This window comes from Anolis carolinensis, chromosome 4 (assembly GCF_035594765.1).
Source record: "Anolis carolinensis isolate JA03-04 chromosome 4, rAnoCar3.1.pri, whole genome shotgun sequence".
Classification (NCBI taxonomy): domain Eukaryota; kingdom Metazoa; phylum Chordata; class Lepidosauria; order Squamata; family Dactyloidae; genus Anolis; species Anolis carolinensis.
In genome coordinates this window covers 161,989,999-162,002,291 of record NC_085844.1, presented here as the reverse complement: position 1 = coordinate 162,002,291, position 12,293 = coordinate 161,989,999, and the positions used below count along the sequence as shown (strand labels likewise).

At 39.6% G+C, this 12,293-nt stretch overlaps 1 protein-coding gene across 1 annotated transcript in view; it reads left to right on the top strand.

Moving 5' to 3' along the window:
• ak5 (adenylate kinase 5) overlaps positions 1–12,293 on the top strand; it is a 125,207-nt gene that overhangs the window by 34,008 nt on the left and 78,906 nt on the right. The window contains exon 6 of the mRNA XM_003223051.4: positions 2,061–2,252. Coding sequence (XP_003223099.2) covers positions 2,061–2,252 — 192 coding nt within the window. The remainder of the gene's footprint in view (positions 1–2,060; positions 2,253–12,293) is intronic.

Here is a 12,293-nt window from a genome sequence, read left to right as displayed (position 1 = left end):
AAGCAAGAAATTGTGCTGACAATAGCAGTGTTGCTGGTAGGGTCTTCCACATCAGACAGGCATTGAAATAGATGAGAAATGCATTAAAATATTTCAGGATTTTCCACAGCTTGGCTCACTCATTAATTAGAATGGAAGCTGTAATCAAGAAATCAAAAGACTTGGACCTGAAAGGCAAGGTGTGAAGGAACTAGACCAAACCTTGAAGTGTAAATATATATCATTGAATATTAATCATGCCATCAGATTTTCCATTTCCATGTATGGTTGCAAAAGGTGGACAGTGAAGAAAGATGATAGCAAGGAAATAATCATATTTGAAATGTGTTGTAGAAAGGTTTTACAGATAACACGTACTGCAAAAAAGATCAATAAATCAACCTTAGAGGAAATCAAACCTAAATTCCCCCTAGAAGCCACAATGACTAAACTGAGACTGTCATACTTTGCACGTATCATGAGCAGACATGACTCATTGGAAAACACAATAACACTTAGTAAAGTAGAAGGAGCAGGAAAAGAGGAAGGCAACATTTCAGATGGATTGATTCAATCAAGAAAGCTACAGTCCTGAGTTTGCAGATCTGAGTAGGGCTGTTGATGATAGGATGCTTTGTGACACATCTACACTGTGACACAATGGTTCTTACACATACCGCGAAGGTTGGTTCTGCAATTATCTATAACTTGACAGTGGTGGAGAATGCAATTTTTTTCAACTTTCCTCTGTGGAATGCACATGTAAGAGAGGAAAAAGCAGGATAAAAATAAATATTAATAATAATGCGCAGATCAGCAGAGCACTTTGGGTGTCTGCAAAGCGATTCACATTCTGTGGAGTTGCTTTTATTTTGCAATGTGGAGTATGCTGATGTGTATTAAGGGCTTTCTTTTGGACTTCTCCCTAACTTTGCTTGTCTTGGTTTTAAAGTTCTTCAAGTGTTCTGCAGCATGCTTTTGCAGTGTGTGTTGTAGAGCCACCACATGTCGAAGGTTCATTAAATAGTCATTGTAGATGGGGCCTTGGAGGCCTCTCATTCATAGGGTGACCAAAACTCAAAATCAATTAATGACAGTTAAAACAAATCTCATGCACACGTCTATTGTTCTTATTAATAGTTCATTAAATGCCATAGTTTAAAAATGGAATGGGATATCTGGCATTTCTTGCCAAAAATATAGCAGTTATATCAACTATAGATACAGTGTTCCCTCGTTACTTCGCAGTTCGCTTTTCGTGCCCTCGCTGTTTCGCTGGAGTTTTTTTGTGGTCCAAAGCACTCTCAGACCTTAATGCTATCCAATCAAAAGTGGTATCTATCTATCAAACTAACCAATTAAACAACACAAAGCAACTCATGGAGGACTAGGCTGCGGTGGCATCTGCCTTTTGCACATGTACTTTCGCCCCACTCCCTCTTCCGGGAAAGGCTTCACTGGCTCCCTGGGAGTTGCAGGTTTACAGCCTTCTCTCCCAAATTGATGCCCGCCTCACCAAACTAAAATAACTACAGAGCAAAACGGTCTTGCAAAGGAGAGAAAGGCCACCTAACAACTAAAATAAGCTATACATATAAAAATAAATATTATGTCCCTACTTTGCGGATTTTCACTTATTGCGGGTGGTACTGGAATGTAACCCCCGCGATAAGCCAGGGAACACTGTATTATGTTGTCCTCTGGACTACAGCTCCCATCATTTCTGATAATTGACCATAGCATAGATTCTGCTGCTTAAAACATCTTGGGCATACCAAGTTAGGAAAGGCTATGAACCCATAGCTGTGGAGAAAAAAGACTCATCTTACATTTGTTTGCCTGAATCTAACATCCATCATCATGCATTTATTAACGACCCTTGCATATTATAAATTCCTGAAGTGAAAAGCTAGACTTACAATATTACAAATATTTTCACTTGAGAAAAACTAATGGACTGTAATGTTCACAGCAAACTCTTAAAGGTTCTCGTTGTTCACAAAAGTACAAGCCAGTTCACTGTTATCAGAGATGAGTTAATCCACCAGTTGTAATTTTTTTGTGGTCTATCATCCTTGCAGATCTGTACACCCGATTTGGTGGTGTTTCTGTCTTGCTCAAATCAGCGGCTGAAAGAGCGGCTAATGAAGCGTGCCGAGCAGCAGGGGAGGCCTGATGATAATCTCAAAGCTACACAGAGACGCCTAACAAACTTCAAGCAAAATACTGTTCCACTGGTCAAATATTTCCAGGAAAAAGGACTGATCATGACAGTAAGTTTTCAGTCAGTGTATATGCTATATACAACTGTGGCTGAATTGTTTTACTTATAGATTTATGTTCTAAATCAAATAATATTATTCATACTTGCTTCTGGGCATGTGCACTCATATACATTTGTTTTATATGTAAAGATGAAAAACTGGGATAAGAGGCTTCCTTTTTATTTACCTAAAGAACCTACTGTTTTTCCATCCCATAGTCTGGATTTTGTGATATTCTGGCTATTCTTAATACCTAGTGGGACTCCATATAGTGTAAATTAATTGTGATATTCTGTCTCTTGATACTGATATTTTGTACCATATTGTGTATTATAAATATTATATACTAGACATTGTTCCAAGACAGTGGTTCTCAACCTGTGGGTCCCCAGATGTTTTGGCTTTCAACTTCCAGAAATTCTAACAGCTGGTAAACTGACTGAGATTTCTGGGAGTTGTAGGCCAAAACACCTGGGGACCCATAGGTTGAGAACCATTGTTCTAAGGAAATACTTTTGCAAATTGCTTGGAATTTTCTGTAAGGGACCTCTAATAATGCTGTCGCTCAGATAAACAGATTAAAGCTCTCTAACAGAGAATTCTAATAACCTCTTGACCAGCTGAGACTACAAATCCCAGGATTTCATAGAATAAAACCATTAGTATAATTATGTTATATAGCAATACTTCAGAACTACAAAGGCTGAAACCTGGATTGGGATATATTAGGCCAGGAAAAAAGCAAGAACATGGCAGAAATCTTATTTCACGATCTCTTCGTTTGTCGGGGGAGGCCCTTCTCTCGCTTCCACCTCCGTCACAAGCGCAGTTGGTGGGGACGAGGGAGAGGGCCTTCTCCATGGTGGCCCCTCGGCTCTGGAACGCACTCCCCAGGGAAATTAGACAAGCTGCCACCTTGGAAGTGTTCAGGAAGAGCCTGAAAACCTGGCTCTTCACACAGGCTTTTGAATAAGTACCGTCTATTGTACGCTAACCTTCATACTAGCGGTTACTTCTGATCAGTTGCACCTGTTTGGTTAATTCTTTTGAATATAGCCACAGGGTTCACCCCATTTTAAGGTTCTCTCCATGATCTTTAGCACTTTAACTTCCTTCATGTTTACAAGTCTCACTCAGTGCACTTTTCACCCAGTTCATTTTATGACCTTATCATTGCGTTTCAACTTGCGTTTTACTAATGATTGTGATTTTATTTTATGCCGTTTAATTTTTATTTGCGTATTTTTCGGTATTTGATGTTATTGTATGTTTGTTTTATATTTGTAAGCCGCCCCGAGTCCCTTTGGGGAGATGGAGGCGGGGTATAAAAATAAAATAATATAATTATTATTATTATTATTATTATTATTATTATTATTATTATTATTATTATTATTTGGCTAATTTTAATGGAAATACTTTGTCCAGTTCCAGGCACTGTAGTTCATTGACACGCTAGAACAGACATGGACAAACTTTTGAGCCTGCGGGCTGTGGGCAGAGGTGGACAGACCAAGCTGGCAGGGGCTGGGCAGGCCAGGTGGGAGGGACCGGGGGCGGGGGAAGGCACAATGGGGGGCAGGGCAGTTGGCTGAGATGGTGGGCAAGGGGGGGAGTGTTTAGTGTGCAGCTGGAGAAGAAAGGAAGGTGTGGGGCTGATAGAAGCCCTGCAAAGGGCTTCTATCAACTGCACACCTTCCTGACAAGCCAGGCCTGTCCTCTCCTCTTGGCACAGCAACTCAGCTGAATCGCTGTGCTGAGAGGGGAGGAGGCGCGCGATTGGTAGAAGCCCTATGCCTTTTCACCAGGCCTCACCTCTCTGCAGCCAGTTCCCTGTGCCGAGAGGAGAGGAGAGGAGAGGAGAGGAGAGGAGAGGAGAGGAGAGGAGAGGAAGGCATGTTTATCCCCGCCAAACAACTCCTGCCTCCCGAGTCCTTTTGGCACCCCGGCAGCTCACCATGGCCTTATGCGGAAAGGAGAGAGGGAGAGGGGCAGAGGAAAGCAGCAGCATCCAGCTCGTGGACTTTGGTTTGACCATCCCTGAGCTAGAACATGTCCCCAGAAGATCCACCAAAAAGATCAAAGATTTGGAGACCAAAGCCTTATCAGGAAGCTGGGTATGCTTAGCTTGGAGAAAAGAAGGCTGGTAGGGCAATGTTAGCCCTCCGTGTCCATCCCTATTTGAAAGGATGCCACATTGAGGAGGTAACAAGCCTGTTTTCTGCTGCTCTGGAGACTAGGATACTAGTGGATTCAAATTGCAGGAAAGGATTACATCTAGACATCAGGAAGAACTTCCAGCTAGTGAGAGCTATTTGACAGTAGAATATGCTATCCAGGAATTTAGTGGAATCTCTTTCTTTGGGGGGTTTTAAGCAGAGACTGGATGGCCCGCTGCCAAGGGTGCTTTGATTGTGTGTTTCTGAATGGCATGGGGTTGAAATGGATGGCCTTGTGGTCTTTTCCAACTATGATTCTAGAGTAGATCAACTGAATCAGTGGGATTTATCTCTGTGTTAGCTTACAGTTTAACACTTGATCCAGACGGGGTTGAGGTTGGATCAAGGATCTGCTTTCTGTTAGCAGAAGTGCTTCAAATGCCTGATTTTTGAAGAAATCTTCTTTCCACTACAGATTACAACTTAGTCCATTAAGTATAATCTTTACTTAACATTTCAGGGTCTTGGGGACTACTGTGGGAAAGAGGGGGCACAGAAGTTGCATCAGCCATCTCAGATGCATATATTTAAATATGTGGGCAACAACAACAGTACTTATTTTTCACTGTAACTTGAGTGACATATGTTTATTTAGTAAAGTTATTTGTGAATGGAAAATCAAGTGGTTCAAGAGAACTGACAGATCCATTTAACCTTTCTTTTCAATTTTCATTTCAAATCCCAGGCTGTACAATGTGAGCTTTGCAGCTAAGTCAGTAAGAGGTGGATAGAAGCATAGTGTCATTTATTTTAAAATTTGGGAAAGTAAGCCTTCCCATTATCATAACATCTTTCCATCCATAACAAGGCTAGTGATTCATTGATACCTGGTATAAGTCAAGAAAGCTTCTGTTGAGTCATTCATAATATGTTCAAGATTTCAGATGCTTCTGCCTCACAGTTCCAAAATATACCCACCTCTGAAGATACAAAGCCATCTGTGTACCTTTTTGGTGATTCAGAAATGGTGCAATACACACAGTTATGTGCATACATCCTATTTATTTTCAAAGGATGGCTCTTTTTCTCAATTATGTATGAAATATTTTATGTAAATGCCAGGCTTAATCAAACACCTTGAAAATGTCATGTGAGACCTTTTAGACTAACAAGATTGACCTGCAACAAATGAACATGGCTGTCCTTTTTGAAAATAAAGGTCTCTCTTACAAAGAACAGAAACAAAATTTTCAATCAGGAGAATTATGAGAATTAGATTTCAGTTATAGGCTCAATGTTGTAAGCACCAAAATATGCACACTTAACGTACGTGAGTTGTAGCACCTTCCAGAGCAATAGGTGAAATTCCCCTGAGAATTTCCTTGGAAATGGAGACCCTTCTGTGAAAAAAGAGTGTTTCTATTTCTAGAATGGCAACTCAGGATTTACTTGTATATACTCATATATACATCTAGAAAGTTTAGTAAAAAAATCAACCTGAAAACCTAAATCGACTTATCTATGGGGCAATGTGACTACCGTATCTTAAACTTATATAAAAAATGAAACATCTTTTTCTCTGTGGCAAAAGGCTAGAGCTTATATTATCCCAGGAGAACCTTCTGGGAAGCACTAAGTCCCTCACCTCTCTACATTATACAAGTATTTCTGCCTTTTTTGAATTCTTGGGTAGGGATGGTTGCCCCCTACCACCAGAAATTTTGGAGGGAGCAAAAATGGAGTGGAGAAGATTCCCTCAATTTTGGGGGGAAATAAAGAAAAGAAAGGAGAGTAAAGAAGAAAGAAAGAAGTGGCGGTAGTGGCAAGGCATTAATGGCAGTGGCGGCAAGTCTAAAGTTTAGAACAGGGAGCAGGTGAATCACTTTGGTTGGACAGAAATGGTTTGTGGGCTGTAGTTTGAGGACCCCTGATATAGATGAAGAACACTATGCTTTGGTCAGAAAATCTGGGTCTTGATGTTTGGAAGGACTTATTTCTAAAACTTCAAAATAGATTCAAAATGGAATGGAGACCTCTTTGAAATCAGGTTGAGATTGGGATATTGTTTGCCTGTGCAATGGGGTGAGGGTACTTTTGAGTCATGAGTTAAACCCTTGTGCCAGCTGTACTGCTGATTTAAAGGTTGGGTTGCTGACCTGAAGGTTGCCAGTTCAAATCTACAAGAGGGAGTGAGCACTCATCTGTCAACTCTAGTTTGTGGGGACATGAGAGAAGCCTCCCAGCTAACACATGCCAACGTCCCCTGGGTAACGTCTCTATAGATGGCCAATTCTCTCATACCAGAAGCGACTGGCAGCATGTTCTCAAGTTGCTTCTGACACGATTTAAAAAAGCTAAAAGCATAATAACCTTGGGTATATTATAGTATCCATATGATGTGCCAGACAAAGGAGTTCTACACCCACAAGGAGGTGCATGCTCACAAGACAGTGCTTTCTGACAATCTGGTATGTTCACTGGCCAGATTGTGATGCTGTACTTTCTTTAATGCTGCTCCATTGCAACTGCTATTACATCTTCCTTCTCTGGAAACAACAGGGGAAAAATATGTTTTGGATGTTGTGATTTCAAATACAGTTTTGGTGGCAGAATAGACTGGATTACACAGGTCCATTTTGCTAATTAGTCTGAATCATGTACTTGAAAGGACAACATATCTTATTTAGTAATGAAACTTTCAAACTCTGCTTGCCAAACCATACCTTTTCTGCATCAATTACAGTATTACCAAGTGCAGCCAGAAACCTCAAAAGCAAGCATCGGCAACTCTTGAAAAGAGAATGCCTCATTCTTGGCAGCTACAGCAACACAAACAATAGGGAGCATTGAGGCTTTAATGTGGTATTTGTTTAATTAGAATAATCTTGTGAGAAATAGGGGGGAAATCCATCTTTCTGGGACAGGAAGGTGATAATAATGTCAACTCCAGGTGTCAAAATGGACTAGATTTAAGATTAATGTTCTGACTGTTACTCAACAATGTTTATTTTTAACAGAGACTTCAGAAGTGTACAGCAAGCAAGCAAAGTGAGCTTGGTGAAAAATCATTGGAAAAATAAGCTGGAACCATGACAGGGAAAGAAAGATTTAAGCAAGAAAAATTATATTCTGGGAAAAAGTAAACCTAACATAGAAGATCTGTGGTCAGACTGTCATGAGGTTTAAAGAAATAGGAATAAAAGAAGCTGCTGGAGCCCCAAATTCAATTTGAGAAGACAGGCACAGTCCTTCCCATCTGCACACCTTTCCCAGTTGGATACCCTCCTCTTTGTTAGATGCTATTTGTCCTGCAGGAGTATATTTATAGGTTTTACAGTGTGACTGGCAAATAGACACCTAGGCATACGTAATAGGGTGCCCATGGGCAAATTTGTGGGTAATTTTAATTAGGAAAATAATGACAGTGCCACAAAAGGTTAAGATATCTCCTCCAGTCCCATGACCTTAATCTAATCTCTTCAGGATTCGCTGTATTACTAAAATCTTACATAGGAAATTTGTGCATAGGGTCTACTCCTCTCCCTGCACCCTCAGTACATTACAGTCTGGGAATGGAGACAGGATTAAGATTACTGCCATGTGTTTCTTTTCAAAGTGTGGGACTGGTTTTATTATCTACCCTAAGCATATAGAATATAGTTTTTTAAAGCCACCATAAAGCAACATAGCATGCATAGTTGTTATTTAAATGAGGACTATGGGGCAATAAAAAACCACAGCATTCTGAAAGCACCTAACACTTACCACTCCCCACCAGGATTGCAGTTGTGTACACTGAAGTTTGGATCATCCACATTTAGGTGTCTGTAATTGGGTTTGCAGAAGCAAAGCTTTTCAACCCTTTTCCTCAAAGTAGCTCCCCCAATTACTAACAGAACTATAGTGAACATCGAAGAAGTTCCCATTGGCTGTCCATTATGGGAAAAGAATGCTGGAGTTGGTGGTGCTTTAGTCTGATCTCGCAGCTCTGTTGGCCCTTCTTATGCTGATGGAAATGCTTATAAAAGTTTGTTTGTCTTGGCCTTCCTCTGAGGCTGAAAGAGTGTAATTCAGCCATGAGCACCCAATGGGTGAGGATTTAAACCTTGGTCTTCAGGGTTATAGTCCAATGTTCAAAGCACTCCATCTTGCTGACTCCCAAAACAAGGCAAAGGCAAACTCTTTTGCCAATAAAACCCTGTGAAAGGTTCACGTTAGGATTGCTATACGATGGAAATGACTTGAAGGCACACAACAGCAGTAAATGTTTGTTCACTAACATATTCTGGGCCAACCTCAGACATGCCTAGTTGCATTTGACATTTTACTCAGCGCTGTTGTTCTGTGCATGTTGTCTTTAACTTTTTTATTGTCCAGACTGTAAACTTCTTGGTCTCAGAATTAAATCAGAATGGACTGATTAAGACTTTTCCAGTTACATAAGAGAACTACGTAAAGTGGTGGATATCAACAGTGTCAGTGATTGAATTTTTGACTTCCATTAAGTTGTTTTGAGATTTAGTTTAAGACCAAAAGCTACAATTTCTAGCCTGGTATTCCCAGATGTTTTGGACTACAAACTCAATCAGCACAAGCAAGAGTGTTGAGAATTATATTCTAGATCAGTTGGTTCCCAACCTTTAGTCCTCCAGTTTTGGACATGAACTCCCAGAAATCCCAGCCATTTTACCAGCTGTTATGAATTATAAGAGATGTCCAAAACACCTGGACAACAAAAAATTGGGAACCACAGTTCTAGATCATTGCTTTTTAATTGTCTCCTGACCTTGAGTGGGGTCTCCTTAGCTCAGTTCTCAACCTGTGGATCCTCGGGTGTTTTGGCCTACAATTCCCAGAAATCCCAGCCAATTTACCAGCTGTTAGAATTTCTGGGAATTGAAGGCCAAAAACATCTGGGGACCCACAGGTTGAGAACCACTGCCTTAGCTCATTGTTGGGGTCCTGAAAATTTTGGCAACATTAGAAGTTTTCTGAGCATCACCTAATGGCTATTTTAGACATTTACATGAATCTGTTGTGCAATGTTTACAGTGGACTCTACAGAGAATGTTCAGCTGTGCTTTGTAAAAAGGAAAATGAACCTGTTTAGCACATCTTGCAAATGCTTAGGTATTATCAGTAAATGTTTGGTTTTGATACCTATTTTATATTACTATATACCTGGGGTCACACAAACCTTTCTCAGGCCAAAAGGGGTTGTGAGTGGAAACATTTAAGACGCTCTGTTCTAGATTATGTGGAGGGCATTGTAGTGGGTAGTCTCACAAAGTAACAGTTGTGCTATGTATTCCCCAGACAAGGTGGAAGATAATGAATAAGCTAAACTTTCTACAAAACTTTCAAAATGAATACTTACTGTATTTCATTTTATAGTAAATATACCAATTATACTTGCAAAAGCCAAAAACAACCATTAAATTGCAAAATAGTTTTGGTAGACATTACTTTTAAGAATCTATTTCTGGCAGATAAAACATTTCAGTATTGAAAGCTGGTGATGTTAGACTTCCCCAAGGATTTTCACTTTTCTCTACATTTTCTTTGTAAGCACCATTTGGAAAGATGAGAGAATTTAATGCCACTGAATAGGAATCTGTTTCGTGACTTCTTTGTAGCATATCAGGGTACACAAAAGGTTATTGAACTTCTGAAGTTTTATTCCATCTTTTAGAGATAAGTCTAAGAAAATTCTCCCTACCGGTTCTTTAATTAAATTCTACAAATGATTTCTGTTCTTTTGAAATTCAGTCTTTCAGCTTGGTGAATTTTTGGAACATTCTTGATCTCAACAATAAAGCCTATTATAGCGAACAAGAGTTCAAATCTTTGCTCAGCCATTGGAACCCACTGCCTGACTTTGAGCAAACTAATATGCTCTCAGCCTTAGAGAAAAGGCAATGACAAACCACCTTGGAATAAATCTTACCAAGAAAACCCTAAGATAGTGTTGCTGTAGCTCAGAGTCGACAGTGAAGCACGTAATGACAATAACAAATATACAATTCAAGAGAAGGAAACTTCAAATACGTAAAGGTTTTCTACTGACATTAAATCTAGTCGTGTCTGACTCTGGGGGTTGGTGCTCATTTCCATTTCTAAGCCAAAGAACCGGCATTGTCTGTAGACACCTCCAAGGTCATGTGGCCGGCATGACTGCATGGAGTGCCACTGCCTTCCCATTGGAGCGGTACCTATTGATCTACTCACATTTTGCATGTTTTCAAACTGCTAGGTTGGCAGAAGCTGGGGATAACAGCGAGAGCTCACCTTGCTCCTTGGATTCGAACCACCAACCATTCAGTTAACAAGTCAGCAGCTCAATGGTTTAATCCACTGTGCCATTGGGGCTCCAAACTTTATATACAAGTGTAAATAATATGTAATGTTATATTTGTTTCTATCCTCTGGCTATTAGTAAATAATAAGGTGATGAAGATGATGCATGATGAAAAGACAGGAGATGTGGCATCGAGCCTTTCTGTACTTGCTATCTGGCAAATTATGTCAGGCAAATATAATTCCTTCATCAATGGAAGAGCATAATTCCCCCTCCTCCAGTTTTGTCAAGGAGTAAGAGAAAATTAGCTTTTTTCCCTCTAGTGATTTTTCTTCTGTAAAGGAGAGGGTTGTAGGAGGGAAGCAGTGTGTAGTAATACTAATATCTCCCTGGAGATCATTGTACCATTGTGGTGCCAAACAAAGACAACCACAGCCCAGATTCTCAAATTTTCTTTCCTTGCTAAACATTTAGGTACAGGGGACAATCACATGCAAATCAAATAATTACATTCCAGCCCCAAAGTCTCCTCATTCTGGTGTTTTATAAAATTACTGTAGTATTTGAAATTCAAAGAGCTGGCGGGGGGACTGAAACTTTTTGAGCGGTGGTAGGAACAGCTTCATTGTCATTTTCTTCTCAAATTTTAGGTTTTTCAGAAAAGCAGAGAACTTTGAATAATATATATAAAAGAGAAAAAAAACCCTTGATTAATTCTTTATTCTTTCAGAATGCTTTCTTAGGATGTATCTACACTGTGAAATTAATATAGTTTGACACCATTTTAACTACCTTGACTCAATGCTATGGGATAGTGGAATTTGTAGTTTGATGAGGCAGAGTCAAATTGCATTAATTCTACAGTGTAGATGCACCCAAAGAGACTATTTTACTCAAAATTACTAGGGACTATGTAGTATGAAGATTTACATGTAAAACAGACCATACAATTAGAGAATTATTTGCATAGACTGGGTCGGGAAAAAGTCCCAATTTTAAATAATGTCTAAAAATCACATGATTTACTCTATTAAAACCCATAAAAGCATTGTTTCCTCCCTGCGACCTTCGACTCCATCCCTTCAAGAGGGAATGGGAGGGCAAAATTGGCTGCAAATAAAGATAAATAAGAAGTCATATTGACTAAAATTATTAGCGCTAAGATGGTATATAGCTAACTAACGGAGGTAGGTGTTCAGCAACTAGGCAGGTATAATTGTAATTAGTTTTGGCGATATCGTGTCTCCTTGATGCACTCCTTTGTTTATTCTGATATGACACACTTCTGACAACAGTTTTATATTCATTGTGCACCCTGTATTGATGCTTTTTATAATCACATACTCTGAACATACGCTTGGTGCAGAGCGTTAAGGGTATCATTTATCTTAACTGAGTCAGAGGCCTCATCAAAAGCAAGACAAAGTCAAATAAGTAAAATACAATTGTAAATTTAAATATTTTCAGCTTTGAGTTAAACTTTATATTCCAGTATGCAGCTAGTCTACTCCTCAAAACTGCTTGTGCATGAGACTACAGCATTTCAGTTTATTGCAATCTTTGGGGTTATTCTTTCTCAGATGTGTTTAGATG